General features: G+C 40.5%; 1 protein-coding gene across 2 annotated transcripts; it reads left to right on the forward strand.

Annotated features, from left to right (window-relative positions):
• Positions 1–30: 30 nt before the first annotated feature.
• Positions 31–21,972, forward strand: CMC2 (C-X9-C motif containing 2). Of its 2 annotated transcripts, XM_081806340.1 has the most exons (5): positions 31–345; positions 6,030–6,059; positions 7,710–7,822; positions 12,250–12,321; positions 15,792–21,972. In XM_081806340.1, exons 3-5 carry the CDS (start codon positions 7,742–7,744, stop codon positions 15,876–15,878), a joined length of 240 nt encoding a protein of 79 aa, XP_081662466.1. In that variant the 5' UTR covers positions 31–345; positions 6,030–6,059; positions 7,710–7,741; the 3' UTR covers positions 15,879–21,972. The 2 variants fall into 2 exon arrangements, with proteins under 2 accessions (XP_081662466.1, XP_081662465.1); XM_081806339.1 differs by lacking the exon at positions 6,030–6,059 and having other exon boundaries at positions 149–345.
• Positions 21,973–22,198: the final 226 nt, after the last annotated feature.

Consider the following 22,198-nt stretch of genomic DNA (forward strand, 5'->3'; position numbering starts at 1 on the left):
CTTGTTAGCGGAGAACATTAGTTAAATGCAGTTAATCTCAGCCCGCTAAATCTGGCTTGTTGGTTCGGCTTGCTGTTTTTAGGCTCCGCCTGGCCTCCGTGCACTCGCTCTCCCTCCCCGACAGCGCCCAGAAATGGGCCCGTCCAGGCCGGGTGGCGCATGCGCCCCAGAGGCCAGGAGCTGCGGGAGCTGAACTAGCCCTGCGTGAGGGGTCAGCTGTGGAGGGCGTGGGAGCCTTCGCCACCGGGAGCTGGCCCACCTCCGGCGTCCTGACTGCCGGCCTTTGAATGGGGAGTCTTCGCTGGTGACTGTCGCTTCAGCCCTCCTGGTGTGGCCGCGAGTCGGGTGAGTCTCGGCAGTCCGGGCCGTTCCGAGGAACGCTCTCTTCCTGCCCGCGGTGTCTGCGGAGGCCGCGGGACACCCACCTGCCCCTCCTCTCGACCCCTGCTCGCGCGCGCCCCGCCGTGCCCCGTCCCTCCCACCCCCCTGCCGCTCTCGGAGGTTGGGACCTGGAAGGTGCGGCCGCTGGTCTTCAGGGTGGCCTTGGCTCTCAGCTCGCAGGCAGTCCACTGAGTAGTCCACCGCGCGGGCGGCTGGAGGTCTGTCCCGGGCTCTGCGCCCACAGGCACTTGCTGAGGATGCGCTGGTAGTTTAGAGCATGCTTTGGCCTAGACCTTTCACTCTCTGCGGCAGTCTATCCCGCCACTTGCGAGCCTAGTGATCTGGGGCGGGCTCTTCCCCTCCTTGAGCCTCGGCTTCCACGCCTGTAAAATGAGTATAATCCATGGCCTCGATGGTGAGAAGGGAAGCCCTTCACAGCGTTTGACACGGTGAGCACTCAATGAATTGTATGATTATTATTGTTATCATCTGGGAGTTTAGGATCTGCATGTAGAAGGTGGGGGCCTTGTTAGGGCACATCTCAGCTGCAGTGAAAGTTGCCACCAGTCTGTCTTGCGAAGTGGGAATCCAGTGAGATCCTCGTCAGTACACTTTTCAAGGAAAGGACACATTCAGATCCCTTTTACTGGGTTTAAAAATTGCCGTGCTTGTAGGTTACAGTAGGTGCTTTATGAAGAGTCAAGTAAATCCGAGTTCTGGAAACCTTCATTTAAAATTTTAAGCGCATAAAAGAAGTTTGCACTGGCAAACTTGTGTTGTGATGCCCCTTGTATCTCTTTTCCTATACATACAGACTTTTTTTTTTTTTAAGATTTTATTTATTTATTTGACAGAGAGAAACACAGCGAGAGAGGGAACACAAGCAGGGGGAGTTGGAGAGGGAGAAGCAGACTCCCTGCCGAGCAGGGAGCCTGATGCGGGGCTCGATCCCAGGATCCTGGGATCATGACCTGAGCCGAAGGCAGACGCTCAACGACTGAGCCACCCAGGCGCCCCTACATACAGACTTCTGCACTTGTTTAGTTTATTTCAGATGAGCCTTATTTTCGTCTTTTTTTTTTTTTTAAACTATGTTGAGGTGTGAACCAATTCTCAGATCTATAATCCTAAATTCAACATTTGGTAAACATTTATTGGACATTTACTATATGCATTTACAAGAATATTCCCTCCCTAGCCTGTGTGTTCTTTGGGGTATATGGACTGATTTTTTTCCTCTGAAATTCAGGTGATTTGGCAGAATGCCCAGCATCTACTGAGTGTTCAGGAAAAGCTACAGCTTGGCCCATTCCTTAAAAACTGTGTGGTGGAACTTAAGAGCCCTATAGTCCTTTTGCCCAGGCAGCCTAGGGGTTGCTCTCAGTAACAGTGGGGCATGGTCTGTATTTGGGAGCACTAGTCACTCAATAGCATGTGTTTAGATTTGGTTACTTTGCAACTGCAAAGAAAAGGGTAGGGTAGGTAATATACCCTGCTATGTCTGCTACCTCTGCTGAACATGGTGCATAGTTTGAAATAAAATTGCAGAAATATTAATTTAATTCCGGTGCTTTCTGAAAAGTAGACTTTAAAAAAGATATGTTTTAGAAAGCATTAAGTTTACAGGTCTTCCTAGAGAACAGCTTCTTCAAACTTTGCCCAAGAGACTTTTCTGGACTTGTTTTTTGTTTGTTTTAAAATGACACTAGAAATTGCAGCTGTAGTATAAATTTCTTTCTGATGCAGCCACCGAACAGCAGAATCTTTTGAAAGGAAACCCAAGTGGCATTAAAATAAGGGGTTTCCTCCTTGTGACTATATATTTGCTGAAATGTTATTTAGAATGCTTACTTTTCTTTCTTTTTTTTTTTTTTAAAGATTTTATTCATTTATTTGACAGAGAGAGACACAGTGAGAGAGGGAACACAAGCAGAGGGAGTGGGAGAGGGAGAAGCAGGCTTCCCGCCGGGCAGGGAGCCCGAAGCGGGGCTCGATCCCAGGACCCTGGGATCATGACCCGAGCCGAAGGCAGACGCTTAACGACTGAGCCACTCAGGCGCCCCTAGAATGCTTACTTTTCTTTATTAGAGTTAATGCATTGGTTACTCTTGGTTTATTTTCTAAAATTGTGCCACCTGGTGGTTGAAACCTGTCTATCATGGAATACTCATTAGGAAAATTTTACCTCAGTCTTGGTCGAATAAGGTGGAGTGACTAAAATAAGCCTATAATTTTTACGTGAGAGTACTGTACTGCTTCTAAACTCCCAGCTTATCCCCAAGTAAAAGTTAAAATTGCTTTGCAGGGGCCTGTCCTCCAGTTATTGAAACATCGGCTTGTCACAGCTGAACATTTTTAAGAGTTTCAGTGGCTGTTGTGGTATAAATGTGTGCACACTTAAGGCAGTGGGTGGAGTTGAGGTGGGGAGGGAACCATTGTAACTGTGACAAGTTAACCCTTTTGATGTTTTCTAAATGCCAAGGTAAAGGTGGGACTGAAGTTTTGTGTTTAAATGATAACAGTTTGAATGGAATTTATTCCTCTTTATTAGTACAAACACCCATGCATGAAGTCTTATCACAAATGAATGTTCCCTTCATCTTTGTTCAGCAGTGCGGCTGATGTTAATGATTTTGGTACTACCCTTTTGAAATTGTTTTGTGTATTTTTAGTGGTGACAAGTTTTTTATTCATTGACTGTGAATTTTATTTTTGGAAATAGGTTAAAATCATTTAATTGTGAACTTAGATTTGAGAGCAAACTTAAGAATGCAATGCAGGAATAAGCTGTGGCGTCCATAATTGATGTAGCCAGTCTCCTTGGGGTACATGAGGACAGATAACCGAGAACTTCGCATAGCAGCCTGTTTCATTGTTGGACAGCTCCAGGAAGAGGACATCTGCCTTTGTTAACATTCACCCTTTGGTTTCCAATCCTGTTCTGGGAAGCGCTTTGGAAACACCACTGTAAATTCAGTTCAGCCTTTCCCATCCTGTGACAGAGTATTTCAGATATACAAATAATACTTTACATATATCACACTTACTGCTCACTATTTCAGATGCTTCCACATACGTTATTTTAAACCTTATGACCACCCAGAGATACAGGTCAAGAGCTAATTCCAATTTACGGAAGAGACTTAGGTCTCAGATTAAGTAACAAAGTGTTAGAATTTACGGACAGATAAGTCTACAACTTTTGATTGCCAATCCATTGTTTGTCTTAGTGAACCAGGTTGTTTCTTTTATCTATCTCCTCTGATGTGAGCTTCCCTAAATTGGTAAATATTCCCAGTTTCATTAATGGCTTCCTGTTTAAACCTAGAGTCAAAGCCATCTTCATCCCGAGCACTCTCCCCAGATTTTTACATTGTCAATTATTTTGGACTTGATTGATCAGGACAAAAACAGTACTGTTCTTTCCCTTGAGGGAGACAGACTATTTCTAATTATACGGGATAATACTACATTGACTTCTTTGGAAGCTAGGCCAAGAATTAGTGTCTTTTGAACTTGTAGCCAACCAGAGGCTCTTTGGGAAATAATTTTTACTCTCTGTATTTATTTCTTCCACAAACTGCTGGGAAGGCATGTCTTTCCTGTTTTGAACATGGGAATGATCTGTCCTGGTGAGAGATTGCATTGGGTAGTAACTCTGCCACTTACTATGTGACCTGGGGCTTAGTTTTACTATGAAAGTGTGAGTAATGCATATTTGAACTACAAAAAGGCAATTTCTTACGGTTCCGCTGAATTTATAAAGGTACCTACTTGCTACAGTTATTGGAAGGATTCTAATAACTTGTGCCTAGCATGTAGTAAATGTTTCAACAAATTATTTTCTACCCTAATAATACAGATATATTCTTATGGCTTTGAAGGAATCTTAAAATAAGAATATGGAATATACATTTAGTTTTCTTCAGTTCATAAGTTACTTTGAGTTACAATAATGCTGACTAGAATAGGCTTTTAAAGATGACTGCTGGAAGATACCAGCACTCACATCAGCAGAACAATGCCATTGTTTTATAGCTGTGCTTTGTGGATTACACCCAGCAGTCTGGCGGTACACCTGCGTGAGCACCAATGGTTACATGAACCAGACGACACCAGGTGCCGGAAGGAAGTGGGGTACAGGGTGGACCGAGGGAAAGAAGAAGAGGAGGGTATCTCACGAAAAAGGTAGAGGAAAGAGGGGAACGACTGGTAAAGCAAGCAATTCATTAGGTAAGGGATTTGGTCAGTGTTTAGAACTGTAAGTTAAGTAGTAGCTTAGCTTTTTACCAAGAAGACTAGGAAAAGGAAACCATATGAAACCATTTTCTTCTTGGATATAGTTACGTAGGATAAGTAAGTAGAAGGGAAGATGTCTTATTGGCACCCTGGCTGGGCCTACAGTGGCATAAACTTTTGTAATAGAGGGAGGAAAAATATACATTGTGATATGTATGCATTTATAACTTATATACAACATGCATGTATTTATCTCAGCAGCCAAAGTGTCTTCTAAAGTATTTAATTTGCCAATTAACAAGGTAATTTCAGTACATTGTGAGCTTGTTTCCGAACTGTAAAAGCATGCATTTGAGGGCTGGTTGATAGAAATATGTAAAAATTTTTTGTCAAATACATTTACAAAATAAAAAGACATTTTCTAGGTGGCTAAGCAAGTATACATCTTCCTTCAGAAGAAAGTGAGGCTGAAATCAGATAACCAGATAACTAATAGGTGTAGATGCATAATATTGGTATAATATTAGATGATTTAAACTGCTAGACTGTATGAGATACCGTCTTTCTGAGGCAAAAAGATTATGTCATTAAAAAGACTTTGCAGTCAGTCGCAGGCAAACCAAACTTGAACTTGGCTGCATTTCCAGTTTCCATTTCAAACACTTACTGGTGCACAAGCGGCTGATACGAGATCTTCAGCTGTTGTGTGCTACGTGTGCGTGTGTGCGCGCGCTTAAGTGAAGTCACTCAGTGGAACAGTGGTCTACTGATATTTTTATAAATTGAGGTCTGCAATAGTAGGAATACTATAATTCTCTGGAATTACTTGTTTAGATATTTTTAAGGATTATACTTGTGAGTGGAAGGTAGATAGGCAATTTGAATTTCTTGAACTTTTTGGTATTAGCTCTGTTAAGGTACCATTTACATATAAAATTCATCCGATTGTAAGTGAGTTCAGTGATTTTAGTGAACTGCAGTTGTGTATCCACTACCACAATCCTATTTTAAAACATTTTTATCACGTAAAAGTATTCCTTTGTGCCCAATGGCAAATAGTCCTCACTCTGACTTTCAGGCCCAGGCAACACATCAGCTTTTTTTCTCTACAATTTTGCCTTTTCTAGACATTGCACATAAATGGGATCATATAGTCTTTTGAATCTGGTTTCTTTCATTTAGCTTGGTGCTTTTGAGGTTCATCCATGTTGGTGTCTGTATCAGTGCATTCCTTTTCCTTGCCAAATAATATTCCATTGTCTAGATATACCACATTTGTGTGTCCAGTTACCAGGTTATTGGATATTTGGATTGTTTCCAGTATTGGCTATAATGAGTAATGCTATGAACATTCACATACATGTCTTTGTGTACATATGTGTTTTCATTTCTTTTGGGTGGATTCTTAGGAGTGCGGTTTCTGTGGTCCGGGTCCTTTGGTAAGTTTGTGTGTAACTCCTTAAGACACCGACAAATTGTTTTCCTAAGTGTGTCCTATTTTACCTTTCCACTAGCAATGCATGAGGTCTGTTTTCTCTGCATCCTAACTAATGCTTGTTATTGTCTGACTTTCTGATTATAGCTATTTGGGCAGATGTGTAGTTACCATCTCATTGTGGTTTTAGTTTGCATTTCCCTGTGACTAATGGTGTTCAGCATTTTTTCATGTGCTTAATTAACTATTCCTCTATCATCTTTAATCTGAAGTATTTATTCAAATCTTTTGCCCATTTTTGGGGTCCATTTTAAATGTTAGATTGTTTATAAGCATTGCTTATATATTTTAGATAACAAGTCCTTTTTCATATATGATTTGCAAATGTTTTCTCCTAGTCTGTAGCTTGTAGGGTATTTATTTTTTAGAGCAGTTTTAGGTTCACAGCACAATTGAACAGAAAGTACAGAGATCCCATTTGCCCCCTGCACTACACATGCACAGCCTTCCCACTATCAACATCCCCCACCAGAGTCGTATGTTTTTACAACTGATGAACCTGCATTAACATGTCATTATCACCCAAAGTGTGGCTTGTCTTTTTCTTTTTCTTTTTTTATTATATGCATTATGAAATGCTCACCATGATAAATATATTACAATATTATTGACGACATTCCCTATGTTGTACTTTTACTCCCTCTGTCTTTTCATTTTCTTAATGGTGTATTTTGAAGTGAGAAAGTTTTTTAAGTTTGATAAGATTTTACCAAATTTTTCTTTTGTGAATTGTGCTTTTGACCTATCTAAGAACTCTTTGCCCAACCAAAGTCATTATTTTCTCCTAGGTTTTCTTTCTTGAAACTTGTAAAAGATTAAAACATTAATTGGTTCTTTTTTTTTGGTAATGTTTTCCAAGTTAAAAAGAATAGGTTAAAAAAAAGGAAGAGGTAAATAGTGCTTCATGACTGTGGCAGACACTTCAAAATAATGCTTTTCCTTTGATGTTGGCTGCTAATTTTCTACTTTGTGAAAGAACCAATTAAATTTAATTTCTGAGATTTCAGCTTCTTGCTTTCATTGTAATAATTGCATTTTATGGATATATCTGCTAAATTGAGAAACTTTTTTCCCATCTGCTTTTTGTTTCTCTTCATTGTTTAGTTGGATTTTCTCAGCCAGATATTAGGAATAAGAAAGCAGTCCATATGAATTGACACTAAAGTGAGATTGGCTAATGAGGCTTTAACTCCCTCAGAGGAATATACATTTTTAAAGGATTAATAAACCAATTCTCTTATTTTATAGAATTTCAACTGGACAAAATGAATTGTAGTCAATTTCAGGAATGTGGGGAAAATAATTGAAATCAGGCTTATTAATATAGGCTAGCTGTTTCTGCTGGAGCATTTATTTCCAGGATTGGGTCTCTTGAGTTCTGCTTTTTTCTGAACCTGCAGGTTCTCCAAACAGCACCTGATGACTTGTTGAATCTGTTAAATTGTTGGATAAGGAAGCTGAGGCTCAGGTTTAATAATTTGCCTAAGGTCAACATTCTTTTCTGATAAAGCTCACTGCACGTTTGTACTGAAATAGTTTTAGGTCGCATTAACAAATACAGTCACACATATTCAAGACACTCTTGTATCCACAGGTTGCTCTGCTGTGCTCCATCACCTCCTAAAGATGCATCCTGACTTATCTCCACACTTGCACACTGAAGAATGCAACGTCTTGATTAACTTGCTTAAGGAATGTCACAAAAATGTAAGAGTTCAGAAAAATGACCATAAAGCAAAAATGAAACTTAGGGACAACACACTGATGTAAAATGTTACCTCCACTAATGGAAAGGAATGACAATACAGTGGATCTTGGCTTACTAAAGATTAGTAACTGATGCTTGTGATTTTTCAGACACCATCTCCTTTCATGATTAGTAAAAATCAAGCGTGGTAGTTTGTTAGGGAACTTCTGAAATGATATGTAATAGTTAGAATCCACGTTCTTACAATAAAGTACTTTCCTTTTTTAAATTACAGGGCACTAGAACACTTATGTTGAATTCTGACTCTTCTGATCATAATGGAATTATTTTAAGATTTTTCTAAGATTTTCCTTGATGTCTACTATTCTGTGTTTAAAGGAGATTGAAACATTTTTTATAATAGATGTTAGCTAGATTTAAATTATGATTGTTCTAATTTGTCACGTTTGCTTACTTGTTAGTGGAATGGAAGTAAAATTCCATGGTTTAGACCAAAATAGAAAGGAAGCCAATTTTTGGAAATCATTAAATTAAGCTGATATTTTTACAGATGTCAAATATTTAGCTTTTTCCATATACTTGACATATGAGATAGTTATAAGGAGCATTTCTGTATTTCTTTAACTTTGCATGATGTGTTATTTTCCTCATGATATTCATAAACTGTACATATATCAAATTATAATAATAGTAAATATCATTTAAATGAGTAAAATTTAAAGACTAATGGTAAGGTAGTAAGTAACACCTGTGACCTGTGAAGTTAGATATTTTTGTTGGTTCAAAGATTGTTGTTTGACAGTAAACTTTAGGCAGACTCTTTTCAGCATACATCTAGATCAAGAATTGATACTGTCTTTCTAACGTTAATCATTTTATGGGTGTGCACTAGTGTCTCATTTGGTTTTAGATTTATTTCCCTGGTGGCTGGTTTTTGAGCATCTTTTCATGTGCTTATTGGCCACTCATATAAAGTCTTTTGCCCATATTTTATTTTATTTTTTTAATTTAAATTTTATCTATTATTATTATTTTTTTTCTTTTGCCCATGTTTTAAAATTGGGTTGTTTGCTTTATTTAGTTTTAAGAATTCTTTTTTTTTTCATTCGACACACAAGTCCTTTGTCTGATGAGTGTATTGTGAATATGTTCTCCTAGTCTGTAGCATCCTTTTTCATTTTCTTAAGGTTGTGTTTCAAAGAGCAGTTTCTAAGTTTGATGAGGTCTAATTACCAGGTTTTTTTCTCTTATTGTTTGTGGGAGGTTTTGTTGTTGTTGCGGGTTTTTTTTTTTTTTTCCTTCCAAGTGTTTTTGTATGTTTCCCGGTCACAAAGATTTTTCTCCTGTTTTTTTTTCTTCTGGAAGTTGTAGAGTTTTAGCTTTTACATCTAGGGCTGTGATTCATTTCAGGTTAATTTTTGTGTATTGTGTGAGGTATGGGCCAGTGTTTCTTTCTCTGTGGATAGTTGTTCCAGGACAATTTGTTGCAGAGACCATCCTTTCCCTACTGAGTTATCTTTTTTTTTTTTTTAAAAGGAGTACAAGTCTTTTTTTTTTTTTTTTTTTAATTTTATTTATTTATTCATGAGAGACAGAGAGAGAGAGAGGCAGAGGGAGAAGCAGGCTCCCAAGGAGCAGGGAGCCCGATGCGGGACTCGATCCCAGGACCCTGAGATCATGACCTGAGCCGAAGGCAGACGCTTAACCATCTGAGCCACCCAGGCGCCCTCCCTACTGAATTATCTTGACCGCATCTGGCTGGGTCTATTTCTGGGCTCTCTAGTCTGTTCCACTGATTTATGTGTCTGTTCTTAACACCGGTTAATTCCAGTGTTATCTTAGTGGGGCCACCCTAGCCCCTTGACCGTTTTGTCCTCTTCTCTGTCCCCGTTCACTTGCACTGGAGTGATCATTCAAACGTAAGTTGAATCATTGTTCCCCTCTAATGGCTCCCTTTGCCTGCGGTTATCAAATCTAAATTTCTTACTTTGTGTTGTTTCAGGGCCTTCATGAACCTGTCCCCTACTCACCCCTTGCGCCTCACCACCCTTCTGCACCTCTTCTGCTTGATCCTGTGTCCAGTTGTGCCGGAAAGCGCTTCCCTCTTCTAAGCCTTTGTGCTTGCTTTCTCCTTGCTTGTCTTAGAGCCCTCCCCACTATCTCCGCTTCCTGTGTGCGAGACCAGGTCTCACCATCCTCCAGGTTTTATTCAGTGTCATTTGTTATTTCCTCTTCCTTTTCTCCTTTCCTGGCCTACATTCTCTTGGTGTAGTCGCTCTGTACTCCAGTAACTCCACACATAATACAGTTGCTACTTTAAGATAGTTCTCACACTTTTTGGTCTCACGACTCCTTTATGCTCTTAAAAATTATTGAGGACCCCAGATGACTTTTGTGTATGTGGGCTATAGCTACCAATATTTACGGAATTAGAAATTAAAAAAATATTAATTTACATAAAAATACAATAATAAATCCAATACATGTTAACGTAGTGATTTTTCATAAAAAAGATCTTATTTTCCAAAACAAGAGGGTGAAAAGAATGACATTGCTTTTGCAGTTTTGCAATTCTCTTTAATGCCTGGCTTAATAGGATATAGCCAGATCCTCCTATCTGCCTCATGTTCAGTCTTTGGTGATATTGCTCTCTGTGCGGCCTCTGGAAAATTCTATGGTAGCCTTGTGAGAGAATGAAAATGAACAAAACAAGATTTTTGATTATCAGGGAAATAGTTTTTATTGTGTACATGCTCTGGAAAGGTTTTGGGAACTCGTGGGTGTCCCTGGACTACACTTGGAAAACTACTGCTTTATAGCAATCACTTCATTAGCTGGCTCTTCCCTCTGACCATGTACTGAGAGTAGGGCCCAGGTCCACCTTCCTCACTGCTGTATCTCTAGTGCTTGGGACATTGTCTTCAAGATATCAGTTGATTGATTCATTTATTCAATCAATTTCTCAGTCGGTTTGATTCTCTAGAAATAGACATCGCACACTAGAGGTTTATGCCATGTGTATATAAGAGAATTGTAGACCCCGGGCATTTCATAAACCAATTCCAGTGGAGCACTTTGGTTTTGTTTTTCATGTAATGTCACAAGAGTATAATTCTTCTTCGGGTTTAAATGTTGGAAAACAAAAAAACAAAACAAAACAAAAAAAACTTCTGTCTTGGATGTAAAAATAAGATGTATGTCTATGGGATGATATGAGTCAGTGTAAACCAAACTATGAAATATTGCCTTACGTTCTGAAAGTCTAATCCTTTCTGTTAGTTCTGCTTCACCAGAAGGTGTGTGAAAATGCATGGTTCCTGTTCATTTGTTGTCAAGGAAATAGTTTAAGAAAAATACACAAGAGATACTTATTCTGAAAAGGTCATTAGGTAACCAGTAGGAGATCTTAGTTTACCTTAAATGCGTGCCAGAAAAAATGACCCATTTATTCACTGTGGACCAGAAAAGGACATTTACAGTCGCGGTGAAAGAAAGGACTAGCATGAGGCACAGTTTATTAATTACGTGTTGTCTGGTTTCCATGAAAGCCTTAATTAGAAAGAAAAGGAAAAGGTGCTTATTATTACAAGTTCAGCACTTATGGCATGTCATTATAGGACATCAACATGCTGTCCTACCCTTTCCTTAAAAATCGTGATATGCAAATACATTAATTATAGCCCGACTAAAATTTGTGTTTTTGACTTCAGTCTTCATCTTAATCTGCTTCATAGCATTCATACTTTTTGCCATGATAATCATCATAGGCCTTGAAACCACGAGGAGATTTTTATTTTTGCTTTGCAAAGAAAGCAGACTTTGAACTTTACATATAAGTTTTCTTACATTGTGGATTAGTGGCTTACTTATGTGGCCCATATAGGCCATTTAATAATAGTGTTATGTGTTTCTGATGTATTTTGATGACATTTTGGATGGAGGCAAATGAGAAAATTAGTGTTGGCCCCCAGCATTTATCAGGTAATTCTTCAATGGGACAGAATGTTTGCTAGTGAAGAAGTCAGTGGTCCTGTTAATATGGCCACCCTGCACTTGGATATCGCTCCCTGTGGTAGAGATGGCTGTGCTGTGATTTTCACATGCCATTAAAGAAAGGGCTGTTAGAAAACAGAATTGTTTACACTCTGTCCTCGTGAGGTTTGGGCAGGTTAATAGGCTTCCCTTTTATCAAGGAAAAATCTTTTTAGTTTTCATTTCTACCTATACAGCGTTTATCCCTCCTTTTAGGAAGGCCAGGATAAGTCTGTTTATTTGTATATTTTATACCTGTGATTGAACTGTTTGCTTATTAACAGGGTGGTGACACATTAAACCTATTTCTCTAGGAATAAGTATTTAAATTCTATGTGCCAGAGACCTTAGCATATTATGGGATGAAATATTTTACCCCTCTTCTTCCTTTTAGCACAGCATTCTGAAATATTTTGGTCATTGCAATGATCTCGATCGGGAGATGAGAAAATGCTTGAAGAAGGAGGTAAGAAAAGTGTTAGAGGATGAAAATGGTTGAACAGTAGAATAGAACATTTCTGAGCAATATTTAGAATACCATTACTAATTTTTATTCCAAATTTTAGTATAACAGAGAGAATTGACACTTTATATGTATGTTCTCCCCTAAAACCAAGAGGAGAAATGAAAGGACATTGCTGGGTTTTTTTTTTGTTTGTTTGTTTTTTGTTTTTTTTTGCATGCACATAAATGAAAATGACTTCCTTATTATAATCATTGTAACTCCTCTGGATGAATTGTAAGGGCTAGGAAACTGAATTTGTTCAGTAGAAAGACTTTGGTCAGTCAGCTATTAGCCATAGCAGGTAACTAACACTTTCTGGGCCTCCGCTTCCTCATAGAACGTGGCAGGAGCTAGGCTTGGGCTCCTCACAGGTTTAAAATTGTGAATTCTTCATAACCATGGCATGTGTGAGACACACGGATCTAGTTTGACTTGGCCGGAAAGACTCATTTCCTGAACCCGGTTTTAGGCCATGACTTGGACTTGGGCATATAGCAGAGTGCTTTTGAAATCTTTAAATTTAACTCCATTTCTGTTTTGTACATCAGTTGTTTTATGTCCCAAACCTTTAAAAATCTGTAACTACTGAACACCTGCCGTCCAGTTTTCTTTCCTTTTCTATATTTTTGAAATTTTTTCCTATTAGCCTCATGTTGAAAGGTATTAGTTATAATATTTGAGCTGTCCAGCATCTATCTTCAACTTTTGTATATTTCAATCTGAAGCTTTTTTTTTTCCTTCCCAGAATCCCTTTCCAGTGTCTTTACCGTTTTGAAGAACTTTCTGGAGTTCTCAGTTCAGGGTGATAATTTTCTTTGCACAAATGTGTACATACAGAAATGTTTTAAATTGACTTTCAAAGAGTTTTTCTTCCTATTTACAGGTAAAGCTAGTTTATATGAAAACTGAACCTAGGGCTTTGTTCCCGTTTTAATAAGATGATGGGAAAAAGAAGCCCACACTACTTTATTCAGTACAACTGTTTATTTCTCACATGCTTTCAGTTGTGTCAGATCACTTTTTCCCTAAGTTTAGATTTTTTTCTTCTTCTTACAGTTCAGTAATTTTTGCCATTTTACCAATTGCAAAATTTTAGATTAGGTATTTATTTGAAATTTTCTTCCCAGGTGGTCCTGAGCTGTTAGTGACTATTAGGTAGAATGTTGTAGATATTTTTCTTACTTTGAGTTTGTTTTCATATAAATTCTGGATTTTCTCCTTGACTTATTTTCTAAGTCCTCTGTGTGGTTTTTATGTCGGTAAATTACCTGATTTATAAATGTTTTTGTCTGTTCTTTCCTCCTTCAGTCCTCTGAACCTGCACTCATTTATTTCCTCTCTGCCTTTAATGCTTTCTAGTTGACCATTTCCTGCGTTTCACGTGCTCCTCTAACCATCTCCTTCATGTACCATTTGAGTACTTCATTCCTTGACACTTTCAACTAGAAAAAGGGTCTGGCCAGTTCCCTTAGCCTCTATTTGCTGCTGTGTCGCTGCTTTTGTTCTTTCTATCGAAATAATAACTAATACTACTTCTGCAGCATCCTGTTTTGTCCCTCTTAATTTTTCGATTCGGTTTGGTTTGGTTGTGTTGTTCACTGAAGTTTTGTGAATAACATCGTGTTCATCCTTTTTTTTTCTTTTATTCAAAGGCCATCTGGACTCCCTTTGGGGATATCTTAACATACATTTTAACATAGATTATATTTTTAATTTGCTCTTTAACTTATTATTTTGGCTACCTACAAAGTATTATCTTCTGAAGATTTACCCTTACAACCCTCTTCCCAACCCGATTGCTGGAGGCAGTCCAGTATATGTGATTAAAGATAGATACCAAATGTTTTTCTCAGAGTAGGTATCCCTCCATGTTCTAGAACAGTGCCTTTTTTTTAAAAAATAGTTTTTAAAGTGATGAAATGCTCTTTCCCCCTGACAATCTTAGGAGGAAAATTAATGTGTGACAGATAAAAGGAATGATTCTGGTTAAAGGGACCTGGTGTTTCATCTGTAATTTGAAGTGGCCCTTTGATGAAGAAGAAAAAAAAGTTTGAAAACTCATTCCAGAGGCTATGTTAGAACTCTTCAATCAAAACTTTAGATCTAGAAAACTTCTGAGAGATGATCTAGCCTAGCTCCTCTTATTTGAGGTTATGGGACCCGAAGACGCAGTAAGCATGAACCTTCCCAGCACTGGCTCAGGGGTCCGGGGCAGGGGACCCAGTTGAGTCCCTACTCAGCTCTCTATCATTGATTTTCATTTCTGCGGCCTTTTTCCGTATCTCTGGCTCCTAAAAGATTCTGATGCTTAGTTGTTCACATATACTTAGTTTTTTCAACTTGAATTTACTTTTACTTTTTTCCTTTTTCCATAGGGACCCTTCATTCACTTTTAAAATATGTCTATCGGGGTATATAAGCCTGTACATATATCCATACAAAAACACTTATATTCACATTTCTCTGCTTTAAACAGTGCTTTTTCTAAGTGCCAGGCTGTGTATTTCCTGTTACTTATAACCTACTGGCCAGATCCAAATACTAGGCTGAAAACCTCCAAGGTGAAAACTGCACTTAGATCCAACTGACTACAGAAATGTAGGATTTGGAGAGAATCAGGTTTGATGACTATTCATAATGAAAAGATCCTGGGAGGTTCAGCTGAATATAGGTTTCCATGCTAACTAATAGGATAATATGGTTGCCAAGAGCCAATTACTCTTGATAATATTTATAGAAATAAAATGTCTAGGTCATAAGAACTAGTAGGTCCTCTGTAGCCCACATCTGTCAGACTATGTGGAACACTGTCTTTAATTCTGGTTGTGATATTTTTTATAAGGGATATTGATATTAAAGCACCTTATAAAAGGTAGCTATTAGAAGGCAGAAGCCATGTTCTATGAACCTTTGTAGAAATCAGCAATGTTCAGCCTAAAAAAGGTAGTAAGTGGATTTTCTGTAATCAGATATTTGCAAGAAGAAATAGAGGGCAGTAGGAGAATTTACAGGGAAACACTTATTGGTTCAACATTAAAAAACAAAAACAACCTTTGGAACGAGTAGAAGGGTCCAACAATTAAACAGGCTACCTCTCAGGTAGTTAGCTGCTCATAGCTAGAAGTGTTCAAGCAGAGGTTAGATGACTTCAATGGATTGTGAGTTCCTGCAGAACAGGACAGAACTCACTCATCTTAAATATTTACTGAATTCATATTTTGGGAGAAAATTAATTCAGTAAATATTTGTGCACCTATTAGGATGTAGGTGCTGTACTGTGTTTGCAATTTCAGATTCCGTGAAATAAAAGACAAAAAAGAATTTTATCAGCAAAAACTATTTTGCAAATATTTTAAAATATTTAACTCAGCTGATATAAATGGTAATATAATCTGCTGTCTCTTCTCTCCCCCCTTCCTTTTATTTTCCAGTACATGGAAAAGAGGACCAAGAGCAGGGAGCATGGCAATGCGATGCGAAAAAGACTTTTTAATCCTGCAGAGGAATCTGAAAAATAAATTAGAGGCATACCTCGTTTTATTGTGCTTCGTTTTATTGAGCTTCGCAGATAATGCATTTTTTTCAAATTGAAGGTTTGTAGCAACCCTGCGTCGAGCAAGACTATTGGTGCCATTTTTCCAACATCATTTCTCACCTCGTGTCTCTGTATCACGTTTTGGTAATTCTCACAATATTTCACACTTTATAATTACTATCCTATTTCTTATGGTGATCTGTGATGTTACTATTGTAATGATTTTGGGGTGCCGCAAAGCATGCCTGTATAAGACAGTGAACTTAATCAACGTTGTGTGTATTCTGACTGCTCACCAACCAGCCATTCCCTCGTCTCTCCCTGTCCTTGGGCCTTCCTATCCCTTGAGACTCAACATATTGAAATTAGGCCAGTTAATAATCCTACAGTGGCCTCTCAGTGTTCAAGTGAAAGGAAGAGTCCCCCATCTCTCACTCTAAGTCAAAAGCTAGAAGTGATTAAGCTCAGTGAGAAAGGCATGTTGAAAGCCAAGATAGGCTGGAGCCAGGCCTCTTGTACCAGTTAGCCAAGTTGTGAATGCAAAGGGAAAGTTCTTGAAGGAAATTAAAAGTGCTGAATGTGTGTGCCAGGGAACACGAATGTTAAGAAAACGAAACAGCCTTGTTTCAGTGGTCTGGACAGAAGATCAAACGTCCCCTTAAGCCAAAGCTTAATCTAGAGCAAAGTCCTAGCTCTTCAATTCTGTGAGGGCTAAGAGGTGAGGAAGCTGCAGATGAAAAGTTGGGAGCTTGAAGACGTTGGCTTGTGAGGTTTAAAGGAAAGAAGCCATCTCTATAACCTAAAAGTGCTTGGTGAAGCAGCAAGGGCTGATGTAGAAGCTGCATCAACATCGAGACAAGACCCTCCACCTGCAAAAAGATTATGACTTGCTGAAAGCTCAGATGATACGGTTAGCACTTTTCAGCAATAAAGTATTTTTTAATTAAGGCATGTATGTTGTTCTTTAACATAATGCTATTGTACACTTAATAGACTACAATATTGTGTAAACATAACTTTTATACATGTTGGGAAACCAAAAAATTGATTTGACTTGCTTTGTTGTGATACTTGCTTTATCTTGGTGGTCTGGAACGAAACCTGTGGTATCTCTGAGGTTTGCCTGTATACTTTCCCTGGATGCCTTGGCTGAGAGAAGACCTAAAGACTCTTGGTTGATAACCAAAAGAATCTTACCTCATTTTGTCTCCAGAATCTTTTGAATGGAAAGTGACGCATGGAGAAATACGGAAACCCTGATGCTGAATATTTTTTGGGCGGAACCTTAGGTACTCTCTCGTCTGCCAATATATCTGACTTCCAGCACGTTTCTTCCCTTGGCCAACAATCAGTTAGCATTGGCGTAACTTATCTCCTTCAATAAAATAATTGACTTTAATGATATTTTCTCTGTTCTCTTAGACTTTCCTGGAATTAGGGCAAAATGGTCCCATTTGACTTTCCTTTTTGACAATGTGGTGATTCTGGAGCTTAAACATTGAAGACACAAGCTAGGGCAAAAAGAGTTTGGGAAGTCATAGCTGTGTTAACAATATGAAAACGACCCAACTTTATCGTTCCCAGACTCATTTCCAGCAGGCACCCCCCCGCACCCCCAGTGCTCTTTCTGCCAGGTGTTTCTGAAACTGGCAGCAATCGATGTCACCAACTTCCTGCCACAGCCACAGCAAGGGCTTGTCTTCTTGTCAGATGAGGTGTCAACAGACTGTGAGCTGTGAGCTCCTTCTAGTGAGTTCTGTGTGTATGTCCAGAATGAGGCCTTGCTGACGTCGGTGTTTAGTAAGCGACTTCCCCATCATCAGAGGTGTTCAAGAGCACTTAGCAGGGTGGTTACACAGGATGACAGGCATTTGATGAAGGGACGGAGGAAGAAGTAGAATTAGTTCTGAGGGCCCTTTCGAGACTGAGATTTATGAATATTTATTCAGCTCCTTCCTCCATGTCAGTAGTACAGGTACAGAAATGAGATGTTTTGCCTTTAGAAGCTTGTAGTAAACTGACGAGTTGACTATTACAATATGTTGTGGCGCCACGATGAGGTTGCTGTCGTAGAGAACACAGAAGGGGCATCTATGCCTGGCCTTCAGGAAGAAGGAGCCATTCCAAGAAAGCTACTTAGCAAGGTGACCTTTGACAAACAGTGAAAACAGAATACATTCTGGGGAGCTTCAGTTTGTCTAGCATGACTGGAATGTGAGGGCTCATGGTGGAGGAAGATAAGAAATGGCTTTGAATTCAGTTGGAGTTTTTCTCCAGTGTTGTGTGACCAGTTGCAGATTTCAATATGGCGATTGGTGATTTGTGGAGGGGCCTTAGTTGGAAGGGTGATATGTTTTGATTTGTATTTTAGTAAGATTTTTCTGATTATAGTTTGGGGGATAGATTGGAGAAGGGAAATTACACCCAGGGAGTCCCATTCGATTTTTGCCCTAACTTCGGTGGTAAATGAAGACCTGAAATAGAGAAGTGGCTTGAGGATCCAGACAAGTGGCTAGATTTGAGGGGAGTTTGAACACAGAATCAGCATGGCTGACTAGGAGGTCTCGGGCACTTGTGTCTGCATGCTGCTGGGGCCCTGCCCTGAGTGGGAGGGGGTGTAGCAGAGGTGCGGGGTAAAGTGCTGGGTTTGAAGTGTGCGCAGAAGACCCTGGGTGGAGGGGGCTTTCCAGCTTCTGAGGATGCACATCTAGAACGTAGTAGTCGTCTGGACGAGAACAGAATTGGGAGACAGCAGCTTGCATGTGGCCACCAGCACCCTGTGGGCCGGTGTTGATTGTGGGCCACCAGAGGTGGTTTTTTTGTTTTGTTTTGTTTTAAAGATTTTTTATTTATTTGTCAGAGAGAGTGCAAGAGAGCACAAGCAGGGGGAGTGGCAGGCAGAGGGAGAAGCAGGCTCCCCGCTGAGCAAGGAGCCCGATGTGGGACTCCGTCCCAGGACCCTGAGATCATGACCTGAGCCAAAGGCAGAGGCTTAACCAACTGAGCCACCCAGGCGTCCCCCACCAGAGGAGTTTTATAGAGCAGGATGAAACTTTGGGGTCTCTTGATTTTTTTTAAGTTCCACATTTTGGTAGAACATTGGACAGTCTGTAAGTTTTGTCGACTTCTCACCCTAAGACCCCTGAACTCCCCAGAGGTATCGATAACTGACAGTTGGGTGGGTCATCTATAGATGTCCGTCACTATTTCAGGACAAGAAAAGGAGCCCCATATAGGCATAGAGGGAGGCATAGAGGGAGAGGGCAAACCATAGAGAATGGTGCCACCGAGTTCCCAAAGGGTTCCAGAGGAGGGAGTGTTACTGGAGCAAATAGGGTCGGAGGCGCCCTTTGAGACTTTGGTTCCTCTTTCATCCCTGACCTGAGAGCTGCTTCCCGTGGCGAGGAGGGGGCAGGAGCTTATGGGGAGCTGGAGGACGCAAGCATATTTGGAAAGGCTTGGCTCTGAAGGGAAGGACATTGTAAGGTTGAGAGAGGGCCTTACAAAATCAAAAGGAAATGGTGACACTTGGGAACTGGTATATTTGAAAAGAATGCTGGACAGGAGGGAGGGATTGATGTGTGGAGTGAAGTCTTTGAGGATGCAGAAGCGAGTGAGATTCAGGGCCCTTGCTGACAGGGATGCCGTTTTTTTCCCCAGAAAACTAACGAGAAACTGAAAACTTAAAGCACCATAGGAAATGTAAAGTATTCTTTTCGGAGAGCAGTAAATACCTGTCTGCACCGGATGCACTGCTCTCACCCAGGCTCTGTGTCTGCTCTTTGAGGACCCAAGTCTCAGACACACTAACATGGTTACCAATAGCTAGTCGTATGCTGGTAAATGTTTAATAACTGGCCCTGACAAACGAGCATAAAAGACACGAATTTGTAGCATTTGCCATTGTCTGTGGTGGACGCCATCCTGCCAAGGCAGATTTCAAACTACCAAGCTGACAGTCACCCAAGTGGAGCTGGGCGGACGTGCTCACGGGAGGCTCTCCTGAGCTGGTCCTGGCGGCCTCTAGTCGCCCATGGCACGACACTACCATGCGGAAGGAATGCAGGAAGTCGTCCCTGATTGCCCACTAATGGCCACCTCTCCCACAGCGAGCATTCTGTCATTTGGAGGTACCTGTCACCGAAGACGTATACTAACGCAAGACTGCCGGGCCTTCGGCGACAGAGCACCTGTAGTCCACAACTGCTGGAGTTCACAGAGTCTGCAGGGGCGTGTCATTCTGTGGAAGAGTGAGGAACCGTATGCCAGGTGGATTAGGGAGAAAATGGGACCTGCCTGTGCCTTGATGGTTGGATTTGTGCCCCAGCGCTCGGCTGTCTGCATCTCTTTCTTTTGGGATACCGTGCATGACCTTCTGGTTTAGGACATGTCACCAGCTGCTTTTCTCAGCCCTCTATGGGTCAGCATGAGATCTCACAATTTTCTCCTTTGCAGAGCAAGCACATTTTCCTCCTGGAGATTTCTGTTTTTTTTTTTTTTTAATTAAAAATTTTTTTTTTACTGCCACTTGTCGTAGGAGACTAAGAGGCTGGAGGGAGATGAGGTGGGAAGGAGCAGAGGTCCTGTGTCCTCTTGCCTTTATCAGGCACCTGGCACTGCGTTGAGTGCTGGTGCTACAGTGATGAACGAGCTGGACCTAGTCTGGGTGGGGGCTCATGTCACGAAGGACCACCCAAGTCCTGGTAAGGAATTTGGGTTTCCTTTCAAGGGCTCTGGGAAGACACTGTCCGGTCTATGCAGGATGCAGAGTGAAGTGATAGATGGACTTCACTTTGTGTGGATTTCTAGTGGCTTTGGGTCATAAAGGGCCATCTCTTGAAGAGCTCAGGCCAAGGTTTTCCCGAGAAATCTAATTTTGTAGACCGCGTGAGCCCTGATTCTCTGTTCATGACAAATTTATTAACGTTTTACTGTAAGAAACACGACACAATGTTACTTAGGAGTGAGGATAGAAAGTTGAACTTCTTCTGACCCTTCATAAATGGAGTTTAAAATCACTTTAATCTCCATGGGGTTTTTGGCTCAAAGCACAGTTTGTTTCCCGACAAAGAGTTTGGGGTAAACTAATAAAGGCAATGTCGTTGCCCTGCCAGGTGGACACACCAGAGAGCTTTCTGTGCTTCGCAGAAGAACAAGTCCCTACATCCCAGGGAAGCTGTCTTTGCCACCACACTCAGATGGAAATTGGTGCCCTTTAAATGATATTCAGATATGGCACATCCTGCCTTACTCCACAGTCATGCCTGCCTCGCCCAGTGAAGTCACTGAAGGAGATGGTCCACAGTGGAGAGCGCAAGGGGAGGCAAGAGGAAGGCTTGTTGTCATCGCTCTCCCGCCTCGGTGGTATTCTAGGTGGGGCAGGTGGCCTAGGCTGGAGGCCAGGGGACCAGTCTCCTTCCTCCAAGTGCAGCTAGTCACCCGGGTAGACAGGACACTGAAAATGAGACTGAGGGTGGAGAGATGGGGTGGGAGAGCAAGCTGGCTGAGCTGCTCTCACTCGTGGAACACTCTGGCTCAGTGTGAACCGCCTCCGACAGCGTGAGGGATGAGAGTGCCACACGCATGTGCGTCACCTCTGTTCAGCTCGCTAACATTGCCATTCTCTCTGTAAAAGAAACATCTCAAATTCACAGAAGTGTACAGACTCTATGAACACCCGCGTACCCACCCTCCAACTTTATCAACTTGGATATCTTGCCGTGTTCGTTTCAGGTTTTTTTTTAAATAAATGATGCATTACAAATGTGGGTGAACCCTTCTTGTGTGTCTTACCCCAATCCCCCATGTATGATTTTGTACTTCTAATATATATGTAAGTATCCATAAACTGTATTATTTTGCATGTCTAAATATTTTACTTTGAAGTTGGCATGATGTGTATAGCCTCCCGTAGCTTACTTTTTTCACAGTTATGTTGATAAAGGAAGCTCTTCTTTATTCATTTTATCTGCTATGTAATATTCCATTGTATGACTGTACCACACTTTATGCATTTTCCTGTTGATGGTCGTTTTAGATAGTGAATTTTTGCTGCTATTAAAGTGCTTTCACTAGTATTCTTACATGTCTTCTTGTACAGTCTGTGGGAGTGTCTCTTGAGTACAAACCTTGGATTTTGTTGAGCTGTAAGGATACATCTTCAACTGTACTAGAAGTTTCTAAATTATACCACAAATAGTTGCAGACATACAATTAATCCATCTTACTGATACTGAGTTGTTTAAATCTGTGAACATAGTATATCCATTTTTTCAGGTCTTTTATGTTTCTCAATAAATTTTT

The sequence above is a fragment of the Leptonychotes weddellii genome, chromosome 16, assembly GCF_054177405.1.
Source record: "Leptonychotes weddellii isolate Sample4059 chromosome 16, ASM5417740v2, whole genome shotgun sequence".
Lineage (NCBI taxonomy): Eukaryota > Metazoa > Chordata > Mammalia > Carnivora > Phocidae > Leptonychotes > Leptonychotes weddellii.

Coding starts and splice junctions, on each gene's coding strand:
- CMC2 (XM_081806340.1), top strand. CDS start 7,742: ATGCATCCTGACTTATCTCCACACTTGCACACTGAAGAATGCAACGTC. Junction 7,823..12,249: donor TTAAGGAATGTCACAAAAAT/GTAAGAGTTCAG, acceptor TCTTCCTTTTAG/CACAGCATTCTGAAATATTT. Junction 12,322..15,791: donor GAAAATGCTTGAAGAAGGAG/GTAAGAAAAGTG, acceptor TTTATTTTCCAG/TACATGGAAAAGAGGACCAA.